Source organism: Pseudochaenichthys georgianus, chromosome 11 (assembly GCF_902827115.2).
Source record: "Pseudochaenichthys georgianus chromosome 11, fPseGeo1.2, whole genome shotgun sequence".
Classification (NCBI taxonomy): Eukaryota; Metazoa; Chordata; class Actinopteri; order Perciformes; family Channichthyidae; genus Pseudochaenichthys; species Pseudochaenichthys georgianus.
This window is the reverse complement of record NC_047513.1, coordinates 12,446,549-12,473,639: the sequence shown is the minus strand read 5'-3', so window position 1 is coordinate 12,473,639 and position 27,091 is coordinate 12,446,549. Positions and strand designations below refer to the sequence as shown.

At 41.9% G+C, this 27,091-nt stretch overlaps 1 protein-coding gene across 4 annotated transcripts in view; it reads right to left on the bottom strand.

The window, feature by feature from the left end:
* Positions 1-27,091, bottom strand: part of LOC117455135 (ephrin type-A receptor 7-like) — a 179,895-nt gene that overhangs the window by 11,265 nt on the left and 141,539 nt on the right. For 2 of the 4 annotated variants that reach the window (XM_034094517.1, XM_034094520.1), the window contains exons 6-10: positions 18,104-18,228; positions 15,279-15,552; positions 13,759-13,867; positions 7,964-8,089; positions 5,451-5,506 (exon numbers count right to left, since the gene is read on the bottom strand). In XM_034094517.1, coding sequence (XP_033950408.1) covers positions 5,451-5,506; positions 7,964-8,089; positions 13,759-13,867; positions 15,279-15,552; positions 18,104-18,228 — 690 coding nt within the window. The remainder of the gene's footprint in view (positions 1-5,450; positions 5,507-7,963; positions 8,090-13,758; positions 13,868-15,278; positions 15,553-18,103; positions 18,229-27,091) is intronic. The other 2 variants (XM_034094518.1, XM_034094519.1) reach the window with 2 other exon arrangements.

The following is a 27,091-nucleotide window of genomic DNA, read 5'->3' as shown; positions in this document are numbered from 1 at the left end:
CAACAGGCAGCAACACATCATATACGGTCCACATCCTTGTCTGCACAAAGACATTAAAAGATAAGAGTCTGCGGCCCCAGCAGCAAAATGTCCACATGATGCACAGAAAAGATAAAAAGGACCCACAGTCAGATACCATTAAACTGTGTATAAGAAAATAAAAACAGATAGCTAACGAAATGTTTTGTTGCCTGGCGGTACCTCAGTTCTGATGTCTGCAGCGCTTTGAGCTACAGTCAGCGGAGACATTGCTATCTCTGGCTCCTTCAACAAAGAGCTTCTCTCTGTATGATTGTTGAACATGAGACCAAGATGCTGTGTCTGGGAAAAGGCTCTTACTCTTTGATCCAGAGACAAAAATCAATACCTCAGTTTTATTATTGATGTTGGAGATAGCACAACAATGTTTCTGCTATCAAACCCCACAATAACTGTGGGTCGACTTCAAACTAAGGGCGTACCGATTGGTCAAGACGTGCCAATCGTTGACTAATGTGTGTTTTCTATTTGCTCGATAATCCCCCTCTGTTTAAGGATGCTGTGTATTTATAGAAAATAGCGAAAAACAACACATTTATTACACAGATTCAACACTGTGTGTGGCGTTTAGGGTCTGGGTTGCATCGTACTAAAGCGAAGCAGAGGTCGAAAGACAGATGAACACATTTTTTTGCATTCTTTCTTTCAAGGTTGTAAAAATTACTTTCAGGATATTTCAATTATCCCCCATTGTAACCCGAATGGAATGATCCTTTGTTTTATAACCGTGTTTTCCCATAAATGCAGTGTCTGTGGTTTTAATTAATAGAATCAACACAAACGAAAAATAGATAGGCACAGGTTAAAACACATTTTGTATGAATATATTTTTTTCAAGTACCGTACTTTTTGGACTATAAGCCGCGACTTTTTCCCCCATTTTTTTTGTGCAGCTAACGGCCACTAGGGAACCTCCTAAATCTATGGATTTTACAGGTAAAATGAACCACCTTTAACTCTATGGGCTCTATGACCGGTCCGCGCCCGCCACCTTTAAGCGGCGGGCTCCAGCAGGAAAAGCTGGAGGCCGGAAAAGAGTGAGACAGGTAGCGCGCCAAAGTAAAAGTGAAACCGAGAGACAGAACGAGAGCAAGACAGACGGACAATTTAGCTGCTGCGGCTTATATGCAGGTGCGCTTTATAGTCCGAAAAGTACGGTAGATACAAAATGCTTATGTATTCACAACTTGTCTAATTCTCAGTTTTTTGTTGTGACCTTGCGAACTCCAGAGGAAAAGAGTAAAGGCCGAGATCAAAGGCTCCGACTGCTTAAAATCTGACTTTGGGTTTCCTCCATGCGGCTTTACTCAGATCACAGGAGCTTTTCGTCTTCTCTGCTTGCCTCAAAATTAGTGCTGGAGCGACGCGTCGACGATGTCGATACTGTTTCTTGCAACTGTAATAGACATACATTACTGAGGCAGGGAAACCTTAAAGTGACAGGGTACACGTAGCTGGTATGCTGCTTTGTTGTTCGTTTTAGAGCTTGGGTACTGGTGCTTAACACAAATAGTGACAGCTTAGGCCAACAATAACATGACTTTATGTCCTCTTACCATAACGAGACAATTGATAAATAGCCTGGTGAGTTTAAAGTGATGTATTTTGGGCTAAATAACGTGTCAACATCGGTTTTATATAAGAATACAAAAAGAAAAACAAGTGTCAATTCATAATAGATTAATTATTCAAAGAGAAGGTTAATATTAACAATTACCATGCCCTCTACAAAATCTCTGCTGTGACACTAATGGGACAAAACAATTGCAAATTTCCGCTGACATTTTAAAACAGCAAGTGATATTGACACCAACTGTTTGTCTGTACACAACAAAAAGAAAAGACCTCCGGGTTTCTCAACGGGCCTCTTGTTTTCTTTATCTACTGCCAATTGTATTTACAGAGCACCTGGCAAATAAACTAGCCAGCAGATTCAATTAGACGACCTTTGACCCTGTTTACTACCCATTAGGACCAATATTCCAGGAAAAGGGTCTGGTAGTTTTCCCAAAAGCTGCGTCGAGGCACTGAAATGTGATTACAGCTGTAGATCGACAGGAGAGATCCTATACTGGCTGCCTCATAGCGGCGCTTATTGATCCAACACACACACACACGTTTGCCTGCGCACACACACACACACACACACACACACACACACACACACACACACACACACACACACACACACACACACACACACACACCACACACACACACACACACACACACACACACACACACACACACACACACACACACACACACACACACACACACACACACACACACACACACACACACACACACACACACACACACACACACACACACACACACACACACACACACACACACACACACACACACACACACGACAAACAGAGCCAAAAGTCAAATTATGGAGCAAATGAAACCTTTTCTATTCAAGGCCAGGGCTGAGTGGAAGATCGAACACTCTTTTCTGTCAAAGAGGGTTTTCAAAAACACTTTATAGGTTACAACCAGCTGTGCAGTACATACATAGCACACCCACATAAACAAGGGGGGGCTCAATTGCCATAAAATGAACAGTATCATCTGGAAATGTCTGCAAATGCTCAGATACACATGACACACACACACACACACACACACACACACACACGCTTCATTGGCTCGGAGGGTGATTAGTTTCAGGGTTAACTGTGTCCCCGCCATGAGCGATTGAGGGGAAACTGAAGCATATTCACACTTGGCTGCATCATTTTCAATGGACCACAGAGCGAGCATGCCCACCCCCAAATATTTTCATTCTTAACCTCCATCGTGCCTTTATTTCCCCTGATACATTCTCTCTCTGTAATTGAACTCTGACTGATATCTCAAAGTGGTCTATTAATTTCGCGTTTCTAGGTCACATACTCTGACATAAAGCTAATGTTCTGAGCCGTGTCACTTATGATGAGTGTCTCCATCTCAGCCAACTCACCTCTTCATACCTCCAACACTCTTTCTCATTCATCTTTTGTGTTAATTTCCGGTCAGGAATGGGGTTTTGAGAGTAAGTGAACAGATAGGAGGAGAGAACAAAATGTAATCTGGCTGAAATGACACTCAGTACCATGAACCCATGAGAGCCACAGTCACGAAACAGGAAGTGTTTGAAAAAGTGTCTTTGTGCCTGTTTAGCCTTGTGTCTGTTCAATACATACATAAATAAATTGTGTGTGTGTTTGAAAAGCTGGCTAAATATGTATGTGTGTCTTTCCGTGTGTGTTGCGTGCTTGTCAGCTGTTGGCATGTCTTTGTTTGGGCAGATTTAATTCCCAGCCGCACGGCTTCGGCTCATTATTCATCGGGCGTAGTGCTCCAAACCTCTCCAGAGGGCTCAGCATGCTGGGAGATTAAACAACGCAAATGAGCACGCACACACTGCATTTACAAAACTGTGTAAACACGTACACACACAAGGAAACTCTGAAATCACACACATCCACCACATTATCAAAGCGTTGGTCCGCGCATTAACACACAAACACGGAAAGATATGTCAAACTACTTCAATCTGCCACAATGGCTATTGAGAGCTACAAATGTACAATATTGTTCAACATATACAATAATGTTTAACTAGCTTTTTGGGAATTTCTGATGCCTGGTTCTGGAGCTTTTACCCTCTTTCTCCTCCCCTCCCCCCGTTTATAGCTCTTTTTATCTCCCCCCATCAAACTCACCCGCACACACCCCCTAATGGACTGTGTCCGTGTGCTCAGAGTTGGCTAAGCGTGCACTCAGAATTTAGAATTGGTGCTGTGGCATTACTTAATGCCTCAAAAGTCACATGTAATCACATGCATTCCAGCACATGGAATCTTAAAGACAAAGCCCCATAGTGAAGTCACGCACACACACATCTGTGTACAGCCGGCCTGCCCATTCAGTATGTTTGCCCTCCCAGGAGAAAGCAGCGTTATTATTATCAATGTGTAGGCCATGGATGTATATTAAAAGAAAGTTAAGCAGGCCCCAACAGATTTTAAATGTAAGCTGATGTGAAGAAAAGAAACTCAATGTGTGTGAATGTGAGATAGTGGTCACATTACAATCATGTCAGAATAATGCCGGTCTTTAAACTAACTTTGTGTGTGTACATCTGGTGGTCAGCCCTGATCGACACAGGCAGAAGAGGATATTTTTTCTGCACAATTCATATGAAATCTTCAAAATAAACATGCGTGTTGGGGTAACTTACACATCTCCATTTTTCAATCATTGAGACATGTTTTTTGCATCGTCGCCATAATGCATAAAAAAGCATCAAAATAGCACAGTTCCGGGTAGCCTAGATGTTCATGTTGTTACAACGATATCCCTCTGCTGGGACCAAACCGAGCCAACATATTGGCAATGCCCCGGAAAATTGCGTTTTTATTTCTTAAATGCGAAGTTATGTCTTTAACTATGTGGTTTTCAGGTCAGTGAAATTCAAGACGCACATTCTGTATGTTACGTATAGATTCAGTGGTTCCCAACCTGGGGGGCGCCAAAGATCGCAGGGGGGGCGCCAGGCCTCAGATGATTTGAGGCCAAATATCATATTTAGACTTTTTTTTTTTTTATACATATAATTGTAAAAGGCCTTGTCTCTACATTACAATAAAATATAAAAAATAATTGATTGATTCATTTGAATACAAATTCAAGTTAGTAGCCATTAAAGGCATAAAAAGACAGAAATGTATAATTTTTTCTTTAATAGAAATGTTTCTTCTGCCCGTAAAGTGTCCAACCCGGGCTTTTCTGGATAAGCGCATTTATAAAACATAGTCATTGTCCATGCCGGTTTCAGTTGGATTATTTGTCACAGTTGCTCCGATCAGATCGGTCTCCTCCATTTTGTAGATTATTTACGACTTTTGAATCCACATAAACACATCGGCAAAATCCAGCTTACTTTGAGCATGTGTTTTAAACAGTTTAATGCCTTTGTGAATTGTTTCCACTTGCGCCGTCCTTTAATTTCTTCATACAGCGGGAATCCAAATGAATTAATCCTGAGTCCAATAACCATCAAAGTCGCTCCAATAGTGCTCCTTAATTACACTTTCATCCTCCTTTAACACAATACTTCACATTCACCCAGTTTGTGACAGTAGTTGTAGCATTTTTGAGACTTTTAAACTTTAATTACCGCTGTTGCATGCGCCCGCCCCCCCCCCCCCCCCCCTAGTGTGTGTGCGGGGGGCGCAACTTCCAACAGGAATCTAATCAAATGCCCCCCCATGGATTTAGGCAAGGCAAGTGTATTTATAGCACCTTATAACACAAGGCAATTCAAAGTGCTTTACAAAAATGAAAGACCTTAAGAGCATTAAGAAATAGGTCTTCCGCCGGATCACAGTAATAGAGTTATCAGAGGCGTCACTTACACTGGAAGTAAAGTTCCTCGTCGCCCTCTTGAGAAGCCTTGCTGTAGCCGCATTGTCTGTGAAAGGAAACAAAGAAAGCCGTCAGACAGTGTTTTATCCCCGCTGGCAGACACAAACAAATACAAGCATCAGACCCTGTTTATGTTGCATCGTAACAGATCATATGGGATGTGCAAGAACTGTGAGATGAGAGAAAGCGTTGACGTTGGAGATGGAAAGGATTCAGAGACGCATTCAGAGAAACCCCTGATGCCACGGCACTGATGAGCAGCAGAGGGATCTGAGGCTGAATACGTGGAAATCCTGCCTGATTTGACTGAGCGAGTCACAGATACACACCGATAGGCCGCGAATAGATACTCTATTGTTGTTTCACTCCGATGGCCTTTTTAAGAAAAAGATGAAAAGACACTTGCTCGGGCCACGGTGCTTTACACACATATGTGCACACACTGTTATCTCTACCTCTGTCCCCACATGGGGTCCTGAGAGGAACGAGCTCTATGATCTGACTGCTGATGGCTTTTCAGCTTAGAGGACAACTTGGCTCTCACAAGCACGCACACACAATCCATAAGAACACACACGGATACTGTAAGTGAGAGATTAACCAGTGATGAACAGACATCTGGATGGCCATGCTTACTTTGGATTAGAGTGAGGGATGAAAAACAAGACGAGGGGGATCAAGCCAACGAATAGAAGAAAAAGTGTCTTGGTATATCAGAGGTTCATCTCTCAAACAATGTGCTCTAATATGTTATGTATACAACCCAGACATATATGAAAATACAAGGTCAAAATCACTTTGGGACTGGTCTTCCAGCATCTGAGGAACTCTTTGCAACCTTGAGTTTAAATAGTGTGGCGTGTATGATGTGTTTTTATATCTGAAAGCATCAAGTAAGCAAGTGAATCTGAATCATCCTTTTTCGGGCTGCTCACCGTGTTTCAGGGATTATAGGCCAAGTGTCTGTACACAGTGAGTTCAATGTGTGACGTTGTGTAAATAGACGTGGATGTGTGTGTGTGTGTGTGTGTGTGTGTGTGTGTGTGTGTGTGTGTGTGTGTGTGTGTGTGTGTGTGTGTGAGAGGCATAGTATCTGCTCAGGGTGCCATGCTTTGATGCAAATGTCAGAACACATCAGCACTTCACACAAAAAACCGGCGCACAGCTGCCATGAAGTTCAAAGAGAGCCTGTAGAGTGGATGTGTGCGTCTTCATGTGCACGTTAGTACGTGTATACATGTGCACGTTAGTACGTATATACATGTGCACGTTAGTACGTATATACATGTGTACGCGCGGAGGCTCGCGTGCTAGTTTTTGTTTTGTGGTGCTTTTGCATGCGAGTGTTTGCATGGGGAGATGTGTTAGAGGCGGAGGCCGACACGTCCCTCAGCCTGTGCAGCGGCAGAGTCTGAGACAAGGTCAGGACCCTGTCTGTCAAAACACACCAGCAGACACATGCAGCACAGACCCTCAGGGCAGGAGATACCAGACAGGGGAGGGGAGACAAGAATGGATAGATAAGGGAGCACAGCGCAATGGGAGCGAGGGGGGGAGAGATGAGGACCGAGGGCATGGCGGTACCAGGAGAAACAAGATGCAAGAGACCTGAGGCGGGGGGAAAGGGAGGTAAGGGAGAAAACATTTAGCATGACAAGAGGGTGAGGGCAAAGCAGGGGATAAATCATTGAGAAAAAAGAGCGAGGAAGTCGGGAGGCAGAGGAAGTGACAGGAAAATAGGCGGTTACGGATAAGAGGGTAATTGGGCAGAAGGGTATGCAAGGAAGGAGAAACAGTTGAAGAGGCTCACAGAATAGCCCATAAAGCACGCGGTAGGGGGCAGAGGAAGAGGCATAGAGAGCAAGAAAGGATATTAGTGAGGAGTGCAGTCGAAAAAAAAGGGTTCTTGAGATTAAGGGAGCAAGGCAGTGGTGGAAAACTGCAGCTAGGACATACAGCAGGATGTAGTGGCAGAATGACAATCGAGCAAAATAGCAGAAGTTCAGAAATAAAAGATTTAAGTGGACAAGTCAAGTTATATGAGGGACGTGAGGAGACAAGGAGGCATTAAGCCATGGGAAAAAGGGAATAAGGAAGAAATAAATAATTGGCATGTCGCATGACTTCATTTCATTTCCATTACGTTTTTGGAAATGTCACAGATGTGACAAAAATGAAATGGCAGATGCAAAGTAGTTCTTTTTGGAGGGACACTTCTTTTTGGATATGTATTCAACGGTAACAATCTCCATCACATTTTCCAGTTCATTTTATACTGTGGTAGAGCACAGAACTGCGGATATGGAGTTGGGCCAAAAAGCTTGGAAAAAAGGGAGGAAAAGGAAGGAACGTTTTGTCATACTCGTGGTAAGAGGAAAAGCTTGAGAAAGAAGAATAGGAAGCGTAGAGTAAGAGAAGAGACGGCTGGAAACTGGGAGGAAATGAAAAGAGGAGAAAAAAGGTGGGGGGTAGGGAAGAGGGGGATGCAGGCATGCCAGTGTACCTGGGCATCAGCTGTGTGAAGGGAGGAAGAGGAGAGAGAAGAGGAGGAGGAGGAAGAGTGGAGAAGGAGGTCGAAAGCAGCACCACGCTAGCAGGAGTTACATTGGAGGAGCTCGAGCAGACGCTGCTGGGAAAAAAACAAGGGGGGGCAGGGGGGGGGGGGTGCCGATGTCAGTTCTGGCTCTTTTCATTACTTTGAAAAACTCGTCAGTCAACACAACTTTGGAGTGATGAAAAGACTCCTCTCTCCTAAATAGAATCATAGGAATAGGATTGATGCTGCCAAGAAAAACATGCTAAAATGATTAAATAAATATACATGGCTCACCAAAACTATGACACACATTATTTTGAAAATATTGCCTTGTGTTTATTTAATCCTACGCTAAACAGGTTCCAACTTTTAGCTTTTGAATGGAATTATTCACCAGTTTTTATTTTTAAATGTCAGACTTCTGAGGCACCAGATGGCAGAAAGAAAAGTTTGGGTGCCAACACACTGAAGACTCTTGCCAAATTATGTCACTGTCAGATTAGCCTCATCAAATGTTAATTTAGGCACAACATGTCATCTTAGATTTAGTCGTAGTCCTTTGGTGAGAATTTTAAATTAAAACTGCATTTAATTTGAACGCATAGTGCCTAATGATGGAAAGGAAATATATAGCCTAGTATTTTTACTAGCTGTAAATAGCAATGCAAAGACTTAAAGGGTAATGCAAGCCATCTTCTATATTTTTGTAAGCGCCAAAAATTCAAATAAAGTTGTCGTAATGATTTGGGCCGACAGAATTAGCACGAGCCTTTTCTACTTATACAATATGCATTTTAATGGATTTCTCTGCTTTCCAGCTGTGGTGTTCAAGAAAGGAGTGTAACTGAGGCCTATTCATTGCCTGCTCTTTCAATTCCACACCTGACTCCTTCTCTAAAATTAAGTGCCGTTATGGAAATAATATGAATAATAGGTGAGACAGCAGGAATAGAATCCTAGATGACAGGCGGAATACAGCAGAGAGGAATTAGGCCAGAAAAAAAGATATGTCGGGCAAAGAAATAAAAAGAAATTGGGGAATTTCATAAAGTGTAATCCATGACTTCAAAGCGGCAGCAACATTGTGTTTTGTTTCATTGTTGGGAGATGCTCCTTGGAAATCAGGATTACTGTGAAACCTACGGAAGCCTTTTCCTCCATTTCCTCGCACAAAAGGTAAACACATCTTAGGTTTGTCTTAAGAAATCAATAACCAGATCCTTACTTTCAAATAAAGCAATGATTTATTCATTTGCCACTTATGAATATTAAATGTCGGCCCATTTCAAATTCTGATGCGGAGCCCTTTGGAATGACAGGTTTAGCATTTAAATGGAGGATGTCTGTGTCTGCTGATGGAAGGGGGGGGGGGGGGGTCTGTGTGAATCACAAGAGCACTGATCTGTACGAGACACGGAGGAAACTACACCACAGCGCTCGGGACCTTTTCTCTTGGCCGTCCATCTCTCCCCCGTCTGATTTGTTCCCCTTTCGCATCCCACTGTGTGTCGCCAAGAGTCAACGGCCCTCTGAAATGACCCTCTGCTTTACTTCCTGCTTCTTTTCTTTCCCCTTCATCTCCTCTCCTGCGGCTGATAACTTGTAACCCGCTCGGGAGACTGAACACACACACACTCAATCAGAAGAGAGAGAGAGAGAGAGAGAGAGAGAGAGAGAGAGAGAGAGAGAGAGAGAGAGAGAGAGAGACACTCACTCACTCACTCCAGAGATGCCAGGGAAGGGAAAACAATACCCACCACTGACCAGTGAAGCCACCAATAGTGTGTGTGTGTGTGTGTGTGTGTGTGTGTGTGTGTGTGTGTGTGTGTGTGTGTGTGTGTGTGTGTGTGTGTGTGTGTGTGTGAGTGAGATGGTATGAAGTGTCAAGATAAGGTATCAAAGAAAGGAAAATACAAAGTCCTCATTCCTTTTTGTCCAATCATAACTGTCCTCAGTTTATATTCCCCACAGTGTTCTACTTGAGAGTTCTGAATAACATTTTGACTTTCACTGAAGACCCTGGCAGCGAGGGAAGTCCAGGACACACTGACCATGAAAGCCACATCAGAAGTGCAACGGCATGGCACTTCAACCAGGCAAATAATAGTATGAAGTATTACACAGAATATCCAATTATTTTGGAAAGCCGCACTGGATGTGTTGTGTGTTAAAACACTTGAAGTCTGATCTAAAGAGCGAATATCGCAAACAATGGGTTAACAGCAATGTTTGAATAAAATATTGACAATACTGAGATGTTTGCATTGCAAATGTAGACATTTCTATACCCCCAATAACGTTCCATTGCCAAAGTAAAAGATACTTAACAAGCTAAGAGGTCAGTATCTCCAGTTGAGGAAGCATTTAAAAAAAAATGGCTGCTGGTACTTCTTTGAGTCATAGATTGGCAGAAATACTGCAACATAGGATAGTGTTGTGTAATTCTGTACATCACATACTGTCCCACAGAGAACTAGCGGCATATTAAAGCTAGTGTGTTGGACTGCATCGAGGCAGACCCAACCTGCCACTGACATGTCTTGCCATGAAACAGCAGATTTGCTATTTCAATCTGCATATTAACGTGTTCTGTTTCTAAAACACTGAGATACCTGAAAGACTTGTCACAGGTATTGATTGACATTCTCAGTAGCCATTAGCGCCAAATGTCAAACAGGCATTAGTAGCACTGTTGTCGAGGACTTATCGTTACCAGCATTTCCCTAACAGCCAGCCGATTTTCCCCTCACATCGGAAAGTGATGATGACAACCATGAAGAAATTGTTTTAGAGACCACTGACTATTCTTCAAGCCGGCATTTTTCTGTTGAAGTGTGTTTTAATAAAATCTCCAATGCATTCCTTAAGTGAGTGCTGTCGCCTGTGTCCTTCATGTGTGTGCCGTGGGACTCATTTGCATGTGTCTGTGTGAGCGGGCGGATCGATGTGACCGAGACCCCTCCAGCTGTGGCCGGGGGCTGGCTGTCTTTGCAAACAAGAGAACATGGTAATTGAGGCATCAAGCCATTCCCTCTTTGTCTCTATGCAGAACACGGCGAGCAAGTTAATGGTCCAGCGGCGATGAACAATGGAGACCACTTTCAATGAATGCAGTGATGCAAATAAAAGGGGAAAAAATACAAGTTTTATTATTCATTACTAGGCCATGCACAAGGGAACAACGCTGCTTCCCTCAAAGAAACAATGTAATAAAATACTTATATGTGTGTGGGAAGCATTTATTTTTGCATATTCTGTGCTTTTCCACAGGTGTGTACATCGATTGCCACATATTTCTCGATAGATGTTTGACAGACAGCATTTTCACGGTGCTTCTGGGAGTGAATATAACCCATTTTTACACCTGGTTGACTTCACCATTGGACTGTATGGGTCTATGTCAAGGTCTGATGGTTTCTATATCACAGAGGTGCCACGGAAAAAGGTCTACTTTGCTTTATCCGGGTGAGAGATGGCAGCGATGTTGATCAGTGTGTTTAGAAAACGGAACAAGATAAAGCACACACACAATGCAAACAATTGCTTTCACAATGCAGCCCAAAATGAAATGGAAAAAAAGGTTTCTAGACATGTTTGTTACTGTGTGGGAGTAGATGTGTGCTCCCTGTGTGATGGTGTACACTTTAAATTCTGTAAGTGTGCTATCTGCGTGGGTGTGTGTGAGCCGGGCTGGCAGAATATAGAATTGGACGGGAGTCAAAGAGCAAAGTGTTTGCAACAGCAAGAAGAAATGCACTCTCTTTATCTGCGAAACTGAATAAAACATGCAAGTGTATGTCAGGATATACTCAGTGCGGTAAACAAGACAATAAAACATGCATTAAGGTGCCTGAGATTCAAAGAAATGGCAGCATTCAATTGAGACGTTAAGTATCCTGCCTCATGCTGTCTATTGTTTGTAGTTATGCTTCTTTTAAGGTCTGTTGTTGTTAACGTTTTATTGTTTACTGACTGTTTTTATGGTCTTTTTATACTTTTGTATTCTTGGAAAGCACTTTGTGATTTTGTTTTATATGTGATGCTCTACTAATTTAAACGTCCTTTCTTATTTCCAGTCTAACACCAATTCATTAATGTGAAACGTAATGCTAAAACTGAAATAAACTACATTTAATATGTAATGTTTGTCTGTATCGTCTTAAGTATTGGACCGGACCATTACCTGACTGCAAGATAGCCCCCAAAAACTAACTTTTAAAGTAGTTCAACATGGGTTAGAATCGTTAGATGTAGTGGTGTAAAGTATCTTAAGGAAGATTTACTCTAGTACTATACAATGTTGAGGTACTTTACTTGCATATTCCCATGTTATGCTACTTTGTACTTCTACTCCACTACAATTCTGAGGTAAATTGTGTACTTTTACTCCACTCCATTTATTTAGTACCTCCAGTTACTTTACAGGTGTGGAATGATGTGAAATATAATCAACTCTTAAATCAGACTTTAGTCACACCTGTAGTAAATCCACAAGCTACCCTGCAGTATACAAAGTCATTACAACTAGCTGCACCTTTACCAGCTTTGAGAATACTTTAATGATCAATCATTATAATCAAAACACATAATACATATTATTCTGAAATGGACCAATCGCATAATGAGTACTTTTGATACTTTAAGTATATTTTGATGCTAACACGTTTACTTGTGTAACATTCTGAATGCAAGACTTTCACTTTTTACACTCTGGTACTTCTACTTTTACTAAAGAACACGATCTGAATACTTCCTCCACCCCTGGTTAAATGTTGTAGCTAATGCTACTACGAGAGAAGAATCCAATATGTTGTAGCTATTTCACGTTCATACAGTAAGTTCTGGCCTGGTCGGTTAAAAAGCGCACTCTTACAAACCAACCACAATTTGGTTTTGATCAATCAGAATTGCAGACAAAAAGCCTATATTTATTGTGAATGTGTAGCAATGTTCTCTCGTGATCTCATTTCTAAATATCTACTCAAATTAAAGTGTACTAAGCATCCACTTTAAATAAGAAATAAAGCTTCTTACAGTGCTTGCTGCAGTCTGAAAGCTCTTTTCCTTCAGCCACATTGAAAGAATCTTGATGTAATTAAACTGAGCTGTATGTTGTCAGTCAGTCATTTTGACTACAGGATGTCCAACTATTTGCTTCAACTCAATGCTTTCTTTAGATGTCTCTATGTTTCGTAATAGTCTTATCAAGACATAGTGAAACAATGACTTTGGCCTGTCCACTCTAATTATAAAAAGCAGAGTTTCAGAGTAAACGGTGTGTCAGCAGTTATAAGTGACACCGCTTTAACCTCTCTCTTGTCTTCTTTGCTGTTTCACAATTCCCAATTCTCTATGTGAAAACTAATTAGATAGCAAAGATCTATGAAGGACCGGCCAAGAAAATGATCAAGGAAAGTTTTGACCCTGCTAGCGGTCCCCCCTCGACGCAGACTGCACCATTATCCGGCTGATTTCTTTATGTAGCATATTAAACAAAGTGGTTATCATGGCATTTCAGCTATTCTCCCGCCATGGCTGCACCCTCCTCTCACAAAGAAACGTCCTCTGTCGCTGGATGACTGTAATCTGGATTATAATGGAGTATCGTGTGACAGTTGTCTGAATACGCGATTGAGGCTTTGATTGAGTGTTTGTACACATGTGCGTGTGAATGTATGTGTGTGTAGCACGCTCGGGGTATTCAAATCATATGGAGCCTATAGTGGATAATACATGTTTAGCATCTGTGTGTACATTCATACCTCTTCCAGATGAGCAGACCGACCCCCATGGAGAGCAGCATGATGAGGGCGGCCACGGACACCACCACGATGATCACCACTGGATTCTGTTCGCTGGACGCCAGTGCCACTAGAGATAGTAAGAAAACACACTGATTACACACGTGAACAATAACACCAAGCTTAACTGGAATGGGTGTGTAGTTAGAACATTAACAGGAGATGAGATTAAATAATAAAGCCATGACCTACAACCCCCAAACCATTGCATATGCAGTTGATCATAGTGGATTGTAAACTGCTTTTCAGTATTTTTCAAAGCTATGACTTCACCCCCCCTAACCCTAATACCAAACTTGAACCTCTGATTGTATTTTACACCGTTTGAAAAGCATTTACAAACAAACTGCTTCCCTAAAAGGAGCATAGATAATATGCGCCATCGGTTTCAGTCCTGCTGTTTCAATAATATTACATTATTTCCATTCTCTGATGAAGTTTGGAAAGTTTTCCAGCTGTATTATAATTGTAGATTTTCACATTTCCATGTTTTTAATAATCAATTTGAGGACTTGTTGTCCATGTTGGAAGTTTTAAAAAGTTTCCAAGTGCAAAGCCAATCCCCCTAGACACAATGATTGTATTATTTATTCATTCAAATGCAGTTTGTTGTTGACCTAGTAATCGCTTGTATAATTATGAAATGAATGCTGTTTCCAAGCTCCAAAATGGACAGATCTGCCATTCTTACTATCCTGGAATGCAGCCCAGCATGTAGTAGCCGGTAATACAACACACATGTTAACACCTGAATGCAAACACTCACAGAATAACATCTCCCCCTCAGTAGTGTAGCATTGCACCTGCCAGTCTTTATTGTTTGGTTACAATCAACCAACAAATATTTAACATTGACGAGTAAAAGTCACGTTCATGTGGTCCTAATATTCAGTGTGCTGTTGCTGCCTTGTGGGTGTGGGTGTCAGGTCACTCATTTGACTCTTGATCCAGCCCGAGGCGAATAAAGCAAACTGAATATGCATGGTCCAAACAAAAGGAGCCCTGCAGCTAGGAGCCCTGACCCTGTAGCAACTAAGAAGTGCAAGACCCTGTTCGCTTGAAAACAAATACATTATCTTTAAGAGCTGGTCTTTGGCCAACTGTTGAAGATAGTGGTTGTGCAGGGCAGCTCTCGGTGAGTTACGCTGTGAATGTTCAACAAATCCCCGTTCCTGGGTAAATAAAAGGTGAAATAATTTATGAGAAGCAATAGGGATAAAACCCACATCGACACACACACCCTGAGTTGACCCGGGACACGGTATCTACTCGCACAAAGAAGAATCATTTCACAGCTTACTGGTAAAATCGTGCGTGTTCACTCATAATCTCAGACAGTCTCCGTCTCTGCTTATCTCTCACTCTAGTCTTATTGTGTGGGCTGGCCAGGTGCCTTCACACCCCCGCCCCATCCCAATCTGCCCGGTGGTGCTGAGACGAGGGGGTGCAGAAAGTGAGGAGGCGTAAAACGGTCTACTCACACTCGCCAAGTGTCTGCAGCTCCAGGGGGGCGCTGTACGCTCCGTAGTCGATGGGCGCCGGAGAGGAGGACGACGACGATGAGGAAGATGATAAAGAAGTTGCGGAGGACGAAGAGGCGGAGGATGACAGAGGGGAGGAGGACAGGGACGAGGAGGGGGCCGGCGTGGAGAACGGGCGGATGAGGAAGACATATGTGGTGCCGGGTTTGAGGTTGTTGACATTGATCCGTGTGGCGGCTGTCTTCACAGTAGAATAACTCTGATCCTTTTGTTCCTGCGGAGACACACAGTGAAGTGAGAGATGGAGAAAAACAAAGAAAACAGGGGAAAAAGACGAGTAGGTGGAATCCATTTGTGAGATGCCTTGTTCATTTCCATGGCACAGTAACGCCTGAGGCCTTGCGAGACTGTTTTGTAACCAAATCAAGTGCTTTTGAACAGTTTTTTCAAAGTACCAGACAAAGGTTTTCAGACATTCAGCCATGCCAAGCTGAGCACTTCATTAACCAGCTTTAATAAAGAAGTGTGCGCTTTGAAAATAACTGATGAGAAAACCCAGACATTAATAAAAAACACTATTCCTTCGAGAGGCGCTGAGAAAATAAATCAAAGATGGTGCTAATTTCTTTATCTCCGTTACAATGACTCACATAGGTGACACTCTGGGGGCAGTGCGTAGGTGACACGTTAGCATCATTACTCCACTTGTTGTCCGATATGTTTGTTTCCAGCCTTCTTTCAACAAATAGTCCTTATTGTATCTCTGCACGCCGTGCCTCTGCATGTCAACGAGATCACTCTAATCAACATCGAGCCTCTGTTGCAGCTTTGATGATAAATCTGATTTAATAGTCACGGTAAAATAAGAGAAAGGGAGTTTTCGAGTGGGCACAATGCTACTTACATTATCTTTATTGCCTTTCTATTTGAATGCGAGAGAGTAGCATTGCACAAAGAGGGTAGAACGAAGTGGAACTAACGTCAGGGGGAATGAAATAAAGACAGATTAACCGGAGAGAATGGCAGCTCATGTTTAATGTGGAATGAGCTAATATAGTATGTGACACAGAGAAGAGGAACAAAGCAGACAAGATAAGTGGTGGGAGGGAAAACAACAGCAGAGTCAGCGATGACACTCAGAAATGTCAAATTATGAATAAACTGTTATTTAATCCTTGAGTCATCACAATTGTCTGCCATTATTGCTGTAAATGCAGTGTGTAATCCAGATACGCTTTTTTTTAAATAAATTACAGTGTTATTGAACGCTCATCGCTTTAAAACTGCTAAAGGAGGAAGAGACAAAACGGCTGTATCCTGACAGTATTTCATACTGTAATAGGATATTTGGTGCAGTGTACTGTAGTTGTATTGCCTTTTCATTTCATGGCCTGCCACCAATTTTCCTGTCTAACTCTTATTCTTCATCTATCCTTCACCCTCTCTGTTTTTCTGCCTCCCTCAGAGGTATTTTCTTCTGCACAAAGCATCTTCTTTCAATCCCTGTGCTCTGACAAGCATCTTTCCACCCCTCATCTGTCCCTAATACGCTCTCTAACCTTTTCTCTCCCTCGGTTATCACACGTCATTCTTTCCAAATCCTCTCCGGTTTTGTTATCTCTTTCCTCAAGTCTCCCCTCACCCATCCCTCCTCTAAATATTTCCCTCTTTTTTTTCGAAATCTGTGGGAGTGAAGCAGTGAGAAACAGGGCTTTATTAAATATGGTGAAGCGTAGAGAAGAGAGGGAGGTGAGAACATGGGTGTGAGTGTAACACAGCCCAATACAAAGGCCTGGAGCTGCCAATGAACGTGGCGTATGAAAATTGAGGAGTGTTAGCATAACAGCTGTGGTTTACGTGCATGACAGATTTACTGTGAAGGCTAAGGCTTGTCGACGGGGCGGCCACAATCTGACTAAGTGCTATGTTAAATGAGCCAGATAAGGCCGATGAAATTACAGTGTTTATCCATAAAAGCAAAATAAAATGTGGCAGTAATATGGACTCAGGGTAATACATAATTGGCCCTTGAAATACATAATTGTTTACGACAACTCAGTAGTTAGAAATTAAAGAGAATAATTTGATCGTGTGGAAAGTGTTGTAAAGATACCACATCTCATTTTCTCCGTCCTCATTTCAACATGAACGTAGGTACATTAACAATAACTAAGCTTTCTGGCACACTAGCATAGTGCCCCAAAGCATATAAAACATGAAGATGTTGGTGTTTGCTGTAGCCATGGATACCAACTGGAACCCAAGTGATACTAGATTTGTGAGGTTGTTTTGGATATTAATAATAAAGAGATGTAAAACAAAGCAATACTCATATATTGGCTTTTAATTACTGTTTTCAAGAGGACACGTTACATAAAGATAAACCTTAATGCTATGTTTAATAGCATTAAGGTTTATCTTTATACAAATAAAACAGAAGCCTTTGGTTGAAAGAAGCAAGCATTTCAGAGACAATGAGATGTCTCATCAAAGGCGATGCATTATGGGAAATGTAGGATTTGGTACATACAGACAGGGTTTCTGAACTGCAAGTTCTTATTTCATAGTGATCCCTGTATGCACCAATACGGTTAAATCTGCAATAAGATAACACCACAATGTACAATTTGTGTTCTTATACAACATGGATAAAACCCCAAAACATAATCCCTTAACTTGTATATGTCTTTATTTCTTCCCTCTGTTTAGTTGCTGGATTCTAACACATGAGTGTGAAGAAAAATGGTTTACTGGATATCAAAGTTTTGGTTAGTTATTTAGCAGAACAGCAGTAGACAAAGACTGAGATGCAACAGTTTATTTACCTTCTCGTAGTATTTGACCTCGTACTCGGTGCGGCTGCTGTTTGGGTAGGAGGGCTGCCTCCACACCAGGGTGAGGCCCTTCTGCTCGATCTTCTCCGCTCGCAGCTCGCTGATCAGAGAGGGTGCTACAAAGAGGTAAAAAAGAGGAAGAGAAAGAAAAAACATGAAGGCTTTTGGTCTCATTCAATATAAATACAATAGCTTGAAGAGTGTTCTCAGAAGCAGTCTTTACTCGCTTGTATTTCCAGTTTTTCTTGAAGGCAAAGGTCAAGAGAGGGATACAGTACAGTTCTGAAGATTAGTCTTACAAGGAGGAATCGCCAGAAAGCAGGCATCGACATATATCCATACAGTGTGCCCTATGGTATTCATCTGAGGCGAGACAGCAAAAGAAAAAGAGAGCAAATATGGATTGAGGGCATAAGAGGACAGTTGGGGAAGTCCAAGATGATGTAAGGAAAGGGTTTACAAAATATAAAGCAGAGAGGCACGATTATTATTGAAAAGGAGCTGTGTCAGAGCAGACAGCTTTATCGCAATCCATGAATGGCGGACGTTTCTTTGTCTGAGTGGCATTGAACAGTGCTCGGTACATTGGGACTGACAATGGATCAATACAGTTATGGATTGACTGACAAGACAGTATCGACACCAGACTAACGGATGGAGACATTCGCAATCCGGAGTCCCTGTTTCCTCCTCTTGTCTCTCAATTAAACTTTTTCAGACTCAATCCAGGAGAGCCGCAGTGAAATTCATCCCGACAGATATTTCATCTCTTATTGATCACAATAGAGGAACAAAAGAGAAAATGAATGATACAGGACAAAGCTTTCCAAATGTAGACGCAGTGTGTAATGGTTCGCTAAGCAAACAATTTCATAACTGAGGAAAGCCCAGTTCTTTGTTTCTCTGTCAACATATGACAGGCGTCGCGTAGTTTGATAAAAGGCAAGCACCACCCACTCTTGCTTAAGTGCTAATTAGGCCATGTATAATGAAGTAGCAAAATGGGTTGTCACTCAAAAATACTATATTTTAGTCAAAAGGCCTTTGTTGGGGAGGAGCCCTTGGCCATTTAGGCTTTGGAAGGGTTACGTTTCCTGTCATCGCTTTGGTCCTTGAGGATAATTATTTCTGTTTTTGTACTTACTTTAACGCCTTTAAAAAAGACAATGGCTGCAGGACTTTCTTCGTCATTGAAGTCCATTTTCCTTTTTCTGTCCCTGGACCCACTTTCTGCTTTGTTTTCATTCCATCCCTTTTCATTCTCCTCTCTATCACCCAATCAGTCGACGGCTCATCTTTCTTGCCATTTCTCACTTCCTGCTCATCTCTTTCCTGACCTTTAACCATCAATTCATCTCTTTCCCCGGTGAAAACAGCCACACTAATGAATAAGTTCTGCCTGTCACTCACAAGAACAAAACGATGTGCTCACACACACATTTAAACACACAGCATCTGCAGCTCCTTCAGTCCTTCTCTGGAACAGTAGGGTAAATTAGTCATTTTAGGCAGCAGATCAAAGACACACTCGATCCACCTCTCACTGTCCATCTCCATCGGTCTGCTTTTGATGTCTACAGTTATTATCTATTATTCATGGTGACACTCTGAATGTGTGTGTTATTGCTTCTACCATTGTATTTAATGTCCGTCCAATCAGGCTGAATGAAAAAGGAAGAACTGACTGAGTTTTGTTTCTGGTGTAAAACAGCAAATTCAGAATAATTTAGTTTAGCCATATTATGCTTACTTAGGTTTTCCCTTTCCTGTAGTATATTATATTAGTTAATGTGTTTTTTAATGATCTGCAAAGGCTCACATCCCAAAGTTCCCTCCAGAGGGAGTTTCTCTCACAGACTCCCCCCTGCTGAAACTCCTTGATTTGAATCCTATGTTTAATTCCGCCACATAGTGACATCACTAAGTAACAATCGTGCTTCTATTGGCTAGTGCTCCAACACATTGTACGTGATAGGCTTATAACAATCAGAACAGAGCCGGCCAGCTAACCAATCAGAGCAGACTTGGCTCTGGTTTCAGAGAGAGGGTGAAAAGAGGTGCTGCAGTATGTAGTATATGAACCAGAAAATTAGCATTATACAGTAGGGCCCCTTTAATAATTCAATATGACATTTTATACAGTGAGCATTTAGAAATGATTATGTAATGTCTGTTCAGGCTCATTGTTATACTGATTTTGTAAATAACATTAGCATTCTATATTGGCACAATATGCCTGATTAGAAGTCCCTAAAGAACCTCACAAGTTGCACACTTTTCTTGTGCTTTGTTCGGCATTTCTCTCATCTTTGACAAGACACGAAGACTAAAGTATAGATGAAATAGATCAAGTAAACATAAAGTGAGATTATAATATATGTTGTAATGATGCATAAAATATACCCTCAGAAGACAACTGGCTCGAGGGGTCACTGTAATGTTTGTGCTGCAGAACTATTTATATTGCCTGAATGTAAAGATATGGAAATACATAAATACATATTCAGTGTGTGTTCAGTAAACGCTAATCATGCCAATTAGTGGCTCTCTGAAAGTTGGACTACTTTGCTATGAGGAATCAAGTCTTTGTAATTCCTCCACATAATGAAACATAAGCGGCAGATATATACAGTTAGCCGCAGGGGGGGGAGGGGTTGTACAAAAGAAAGGCATTGAACGAGAAGGAAAGATGCTAAGGAACAGTAAACAGGAATGTAAATAAACACTCAGAGGGATTATTTTGAATGAATATATACAGGCATTTATTATATAATGTAGAGGAAATAGACTACAGCATGGCTCATTAGAAAATAAAGCAATTACTGAGAAACAGGGAGAAAATGAGGATATGTAAAGTGCAGAGTAGAGATGGGCAGGTGTTTAAGGACAAACATAAAAACAAAGTGTCAAAGTCCTTGCAATCCAAACAGTGAAACGAGAAACTCAGTTTAACACTCGACCATGAACACAGTGTACACCAGCTCTCTGCATCTACAGGCTATGTTTGCTTCTTTTTCCCCTTCCTTGTGTCCTGCATTATGCATAGGACTGGCGCCTGCCTCCAATCCAAGTCACATCACAGCTGACACTTAAAACACACACACACACACACACACACACACACACACACACACACACACACACACACACACACACACACACACACACACACACACACACACACACACACACACACACACACACACACACACACACACACACACACACACACACACACACACACACACACACACACACACACACACACACACACACACACACACACACACACACACACACACACACACACACGTATGTCGGTTAAACTGATGGATGTGGATGAAGTGCGACAGTGTCTGAACTGTAAAAAAAAATGTTAATCTGTTGAGGGATTACTAAAAACTACAGGATGTTTGTATATTGTATTTGAATGTGTTGGTGTATATGGTACTATATACGATACATGCGCTAATATATATTATACTTTCATATTTAAGTGGAAGTTACCAATCCTTCGGTCTTACCTGCTCTTTTTGACGCTCTTAGACTTTATTTGAAGAAATGCCAACCAGAATAATTATTTGTTATCGATAATATCTAGAACATTTCTTTTAGGAAAAAAATGTTGCATAGAATGGTGAGAATCTGTTAGGGATCAACTGCAAAATATCAGTATCTATGATAAATGTGAACACAACTAAGTAGCAATAGTTCCTGTGTGGAAATAATACTCTCCAAGAAACACACACACTCAGCAGGCATATTGGCAGATACCGTGCGCCCACACACACAGCACACACTCAAGTGAACGGCAGCAAATGGCCGGTAGTGTTGGTTTTTGCGTTATATTTGAAAGGAAGACATCAAAGCCGAATGCCTTCAGAAAAAGAATGTACACTCACACATGTTCACAAACACACACTATGATTTTCACAAGTAATATAGAAGATGAGATGGCCAAGCCTCTTAAGCCCGGCCCCCGATACCGGGGGAAAAACGCGTCACTGCAGGACACAGCGTCTGGGGGCTTCTTAATATTTAAAAACCTATGAATGTCTTATACTCAAATAACGGGAAAAAAATCAGCAACCTGACGATATGAGCCATTTTTACCGAAAAAAAAACACAAGTCTCACAAGAAGCGTTAGCATTAGCCCTTAGTGAAAACAGGCTGATGCTACTTCCGGTGCTAAATAGCAAAAACGATCTTTAAAACTTAATATGTTCTGCACAACCTACATATCATCTGAAAGCTGACACTCCACAGATTATTTTGATATAAGTATCATCACTGTAGGACACGAACTCACTGAGCTAGCAGCCAGAACAGAGCAAGAAAACAACAACAGTGTTCTAAACCATAACAATAATTATGTCTTACCGTTGCTGTTTTGTGATAAGTCGTGTTCAAGGGAATACAAACGCTGCTCAAGGTTAATCCAATGTCTCTTAGTCACTTTAGAATTGTTGCTGATAATCCATCATTACATTCATAGCCGCAGAGTAGGTATAAAGTGTTTCAGTCCGGGACTCCGGCTGTCTCACGTGCTGTTTACGCAAGCCTCTCTCTCCTTGACGTAAGTGTTTAGCGGGGTTTACTAACTCCCCCTCGATTCTTGGCTCTAAAGTTTCAAAAAAAGTGTCAATCACCCAAATCGACCAATGGGTTCCAGAGATAGGATCCTGCGTAGTATGAATAATGCCAGCAGCGGCTGCTTTGCGCACATGACACCAGCACCGCCAGCCGCACAACCAGCACAGCAGCAACGAACACAGCGAACAGAGAACACAGAGACAACAGCCCTGATTATGAACTTCAGGAAAGGTATGTACTCTCTCTGTTTGTATCTATTAGTTGTGTATTTGGTGTAATCTATAGTAATTCCACACTCGCAAAATACAAAATGGACACCGCTTTGTTGTTGTAGCGTTATCGTTCCGTGAGAAACTAAAACAATGGCAACATCATGTTGTTGGTGAACGTATACATAGATTAATTGTATTTCGTGACTATAACACGGCAGTATATAAATAAAGCTGTATTGTATATCAGTCTATATATATGTGTGTGTATATATATATTAGTGCTGTCAAAATTATCGCGTTAACGGCAGTAATTAATTTTTTGAATTAATTGCGTTAAAATATTTAACGCATTTAACGCATGTGCAGAATGGCCCGCCCCATACGTGCCACCAGTGGCAGCGCTGGGGTAGGCTACACCCATACCAAGAAATGGCTTAGCCCCACCATGAAAAATGATGTTAAAGTAAGAAAAACAAAGTCTGCCAACTCGCGCAGAGTAAATTGCACAGACAGCAGTTAGTAAGATTGATTTCAGTCGCCACGGTTTTGAAAACTTTTGTCACGTAGTGATCGTCTTCTCAATAGAACATCTTTGATAACGGCGTGGTGTTGTTGCAGGAAGTCCCGACGCAGAATACTCTTGCTGTAGTACAGGGCAGAGCCATATAATAGTAATAATATGGCTCTGGTACAGGGGTGCACATAACTGGTTCGCAGGTTATGTGCGTAATCTGAAATGCGTACCGTCACTTGTGTCACAAAGCGCATTTGCGTACCGACGTACTTGTGAAGCTTTTCCAGAAGGCGGTTAGATCACCGGACGACAGAGTCGGTCTCCGTGTGCACAGACAGGGCTGCTGTTAACGTCGGTCTGTACAACGGAACTGTGCCAAAACTACGCCAAAACTACGCCAACCGGCTGCGGAGGGAGACTCCCCCCTTCGCTGGAGCTGATCACAACGTTCACACTCTGTGGTCACGAAGTACTCCACTAGCGCGCCCCCTCTGTCGACTTTCCTGAAGTACTCCCCCGTTGATAGAAATCAACACGTAATGAATTAAGACCCCACGGTTTGATGATTGATAGGTGTGTGGGTTGTCTTTCATTTTGACATGCAGAACATTTTTATAATAAACATAGATAGGCTACTGTATGTTAAATTGATATATCCGCCTTCTTTCATTTATCTTTCCATTCCCACAACAATATACATAAATAAATGGCATATTTTGGACATAGTTCGAATGGTGATTAATCATGATTAATTAATTTTTAAGCTGTGATTAATCTGATTAAAAATGTTAATCGTATATATATATATATAGCCTACTGTTATTTCACACATGCTAAATGGAGGAATTATTTCTGATTTGAGATACATTTTTGATAGAATAAGCCAGTGAAGTAATCAAAGTAATTGTTTTTTCCACATTTGTTTTCACAGTGATTGTGATGCCCCTGTGGGTCCATCAGTAGAGAGGGTGTGGCTGTTCTGTCTGTGCTGCATTGGCTGCATTGATTTCAGTAACTCAGGGCACCTGGGTCTGGTGCTCTGCAGCTATTTTAAAGCCTCTCTGCTCCTGTCTGGGCTCTCTGCTTTTCCCTGCGGGCACTCCGCTTTTGTTGAGTATACTATGAGTTTCTTCAGTTGCTTTACTTTGTGCACTTCAACACTCTCACACACATACATGCAGTGTTGGGAAAGTTCACTTTCTACATGAACTAGTTCAGTTCACAGTTCACACATTTTAAAATGAACTAGTTCAGTTCATAGTTCATAATTCAAAATGTTGAACTAAAGTTCATGGCTTCAAAAATGAACTAATTTATAGTTCATAGTTCTTTTTTCAATACGTTGCTGCGAGCTATTATTTGTCTCCTGTACGATGTTAATGGGCCATTTCAATTTTTACAATATCCTCAGAGGGCCGTACAAGTTATTGACCTCTGCTTAAAAAAACTAAAATCACAGCCCATTCATTTCATTCTGTGCAAAGAAAAAGCAACCTCTTCATCCAGATATCTCACCATGACTCGCGTATGCATGCACGTGCAGGGTGTGGCGTGACCACCAAAACAGAAAGATATGGACACAAGATGTGTGCAAATGTATTTAGTTTCCTATCCATGTGAACATGGTTTAAGTGGGGGGGGACCTAACCTCCTCTAGGGGGGTCCGGGGGGCATGCTCCCCTGGGAAGATGTGTTGCACTTTGAGAGCAACATTAGGAGATCTATGGACACATCTCTCAACACCCAAACACAACTGTAAGCAGATTCTCTTTTAATTTATGGATATTTGACAAATCACTACCCTTTCAAACTGTATTCTTCTTTATTAATAACTGTCATATAGTATTTTATACCTGTTTACTTTATTCTCTTATTTTTTTTAGAACTATAATGATCATATAAAGATGTGCCTTTACCTCACTGGTTGTAGACAAAGCTTCTTATATTCGTTACCATAGCTAGCTAACCAGATGCTAATGATAACAACACAGTTATTGACTGTATGACAGATGAGCAGATCGCCACTGGGCTCTCAACTAAAGACACAGACACGCAGAAACTGCGGCATGTGTATGGACTTATCGGTACTGCAATTTCTGAAGTGCTGGAGTGGAGTGGCGTTCTGGTGCTCTCCGTCAGAACTGCACCCCTGTCAGTCGAGACATATATCACGTGATGACACGTTAGGCTCGTGTTGTGTTCAAGGACCCTGACCTTGGCCAGGAAAAACAGGCACTCGCTTGTTTGCGGTCTAGATTTCTTTCATTTTTTTAGTTTTTGCGTGTGTTTATAAATTACCTAGAGGGCCGTGCCGTAGAGTCTCACTCTGAGCGAGTGCTGCTGCAGCTGCTCTCGGCTTCGTCCATACTAATTAATTAATTAATTCATTCATTCAATGCTCGCCGGTTCCGCGGTTCCACATTGTTTGTTGTGAGGAGTCTGATATATTTAGTATATTTATATTTTAGTGCGACAGCCAGGGGTGACAGGCGCGTACGCGTCACAGGCAGCTTGCTGTTGCCAGATTGGGTGGTTTTCCGCATTATTTTGAAGCCTGTTTACGGTGTGTTTTAACTGGGTTTTCGGCTGAAAGGCATATGAAATCTGGCACACTTTTGAACGCCGTTATAATACAGTGCTGAGAATGAACGCACTTTTGAACGCCGTTATACAGTGCTGAGAATGAACGCGTTCTCAATTACGTTCATCTAGCGGAAATACAGTACGTTCAGTTCACGTTCGCCCAAAATATGAACGCGTTCATGAACGATCGTTCATTGAACGCGTTCAGGTACATCACTGCATACATGTCCATACAATCCTCACCCTGCATTTACATTACTGATACCACTGACATCCACACCTCATACTTTACTGGTTTTGACTTAATTTGATTTGTTTGTCCTAAATAAACATATTTTGTTAACCGTCAACATGGTGTGTCTCCTTTTTGTTGTGGCCTTTTGAGCCGGGTCATAACAAATGGGCGCTCGTCCTACGGGTTATTTGGTTAAAAGTTTGTTTAGTGCTCAGAGCACATGGCGTCATTTGAGCAGCTAATTAGTTGAGGTGGTCCAGCTGTGTGCTGGCTCGGTGCTACTATTTGGGGGACACATGTGTTTTTGGGTTTCAGGAAGCTTTAGTGTTTGACATGTCGTCAGGTTTTGTGTGCCAATCAGAGGGTAAGATGTTGCTGTTTGTTACGCTTTTGGTAAAGAGTTTTCCCCGCTAGGCTTAAGTGGCGTTTCCCCTTGGGTTGCGTCTGTTTGTTGTTTTCATAGTGTTGTGGCGACGTGGTTAGTGTCAGCTGTTTTCGGACAGCTGTCTCGGGGGCACGTCCGCGTGAGTTCTTGGTGTTACCTGCGTGCAGGTCGCTCCTTAACTCCGCCGGGTTCCAGTGCGTAATTACCCACCGCAAGCCACATGAAGACTAGGTGAGATTAGGAAGATTTTGTTTAGGCAGTTAGGGAGAAGTTCTCTGTTGGGTTAATCTTATGCCCATGCGTGTTGGCAGTTTAATACTTTGCTTTCTGATTGGCTATTATGACTTCTTTGTCAGCGTTTGTGGATGCGCCCTCAGTGTCTTTATTAGATGATTGCCAGAAGGCGCAGTTGATCGAAATAGCAGAGCACTATGACATTGCTGTGGTGGGGAGCAA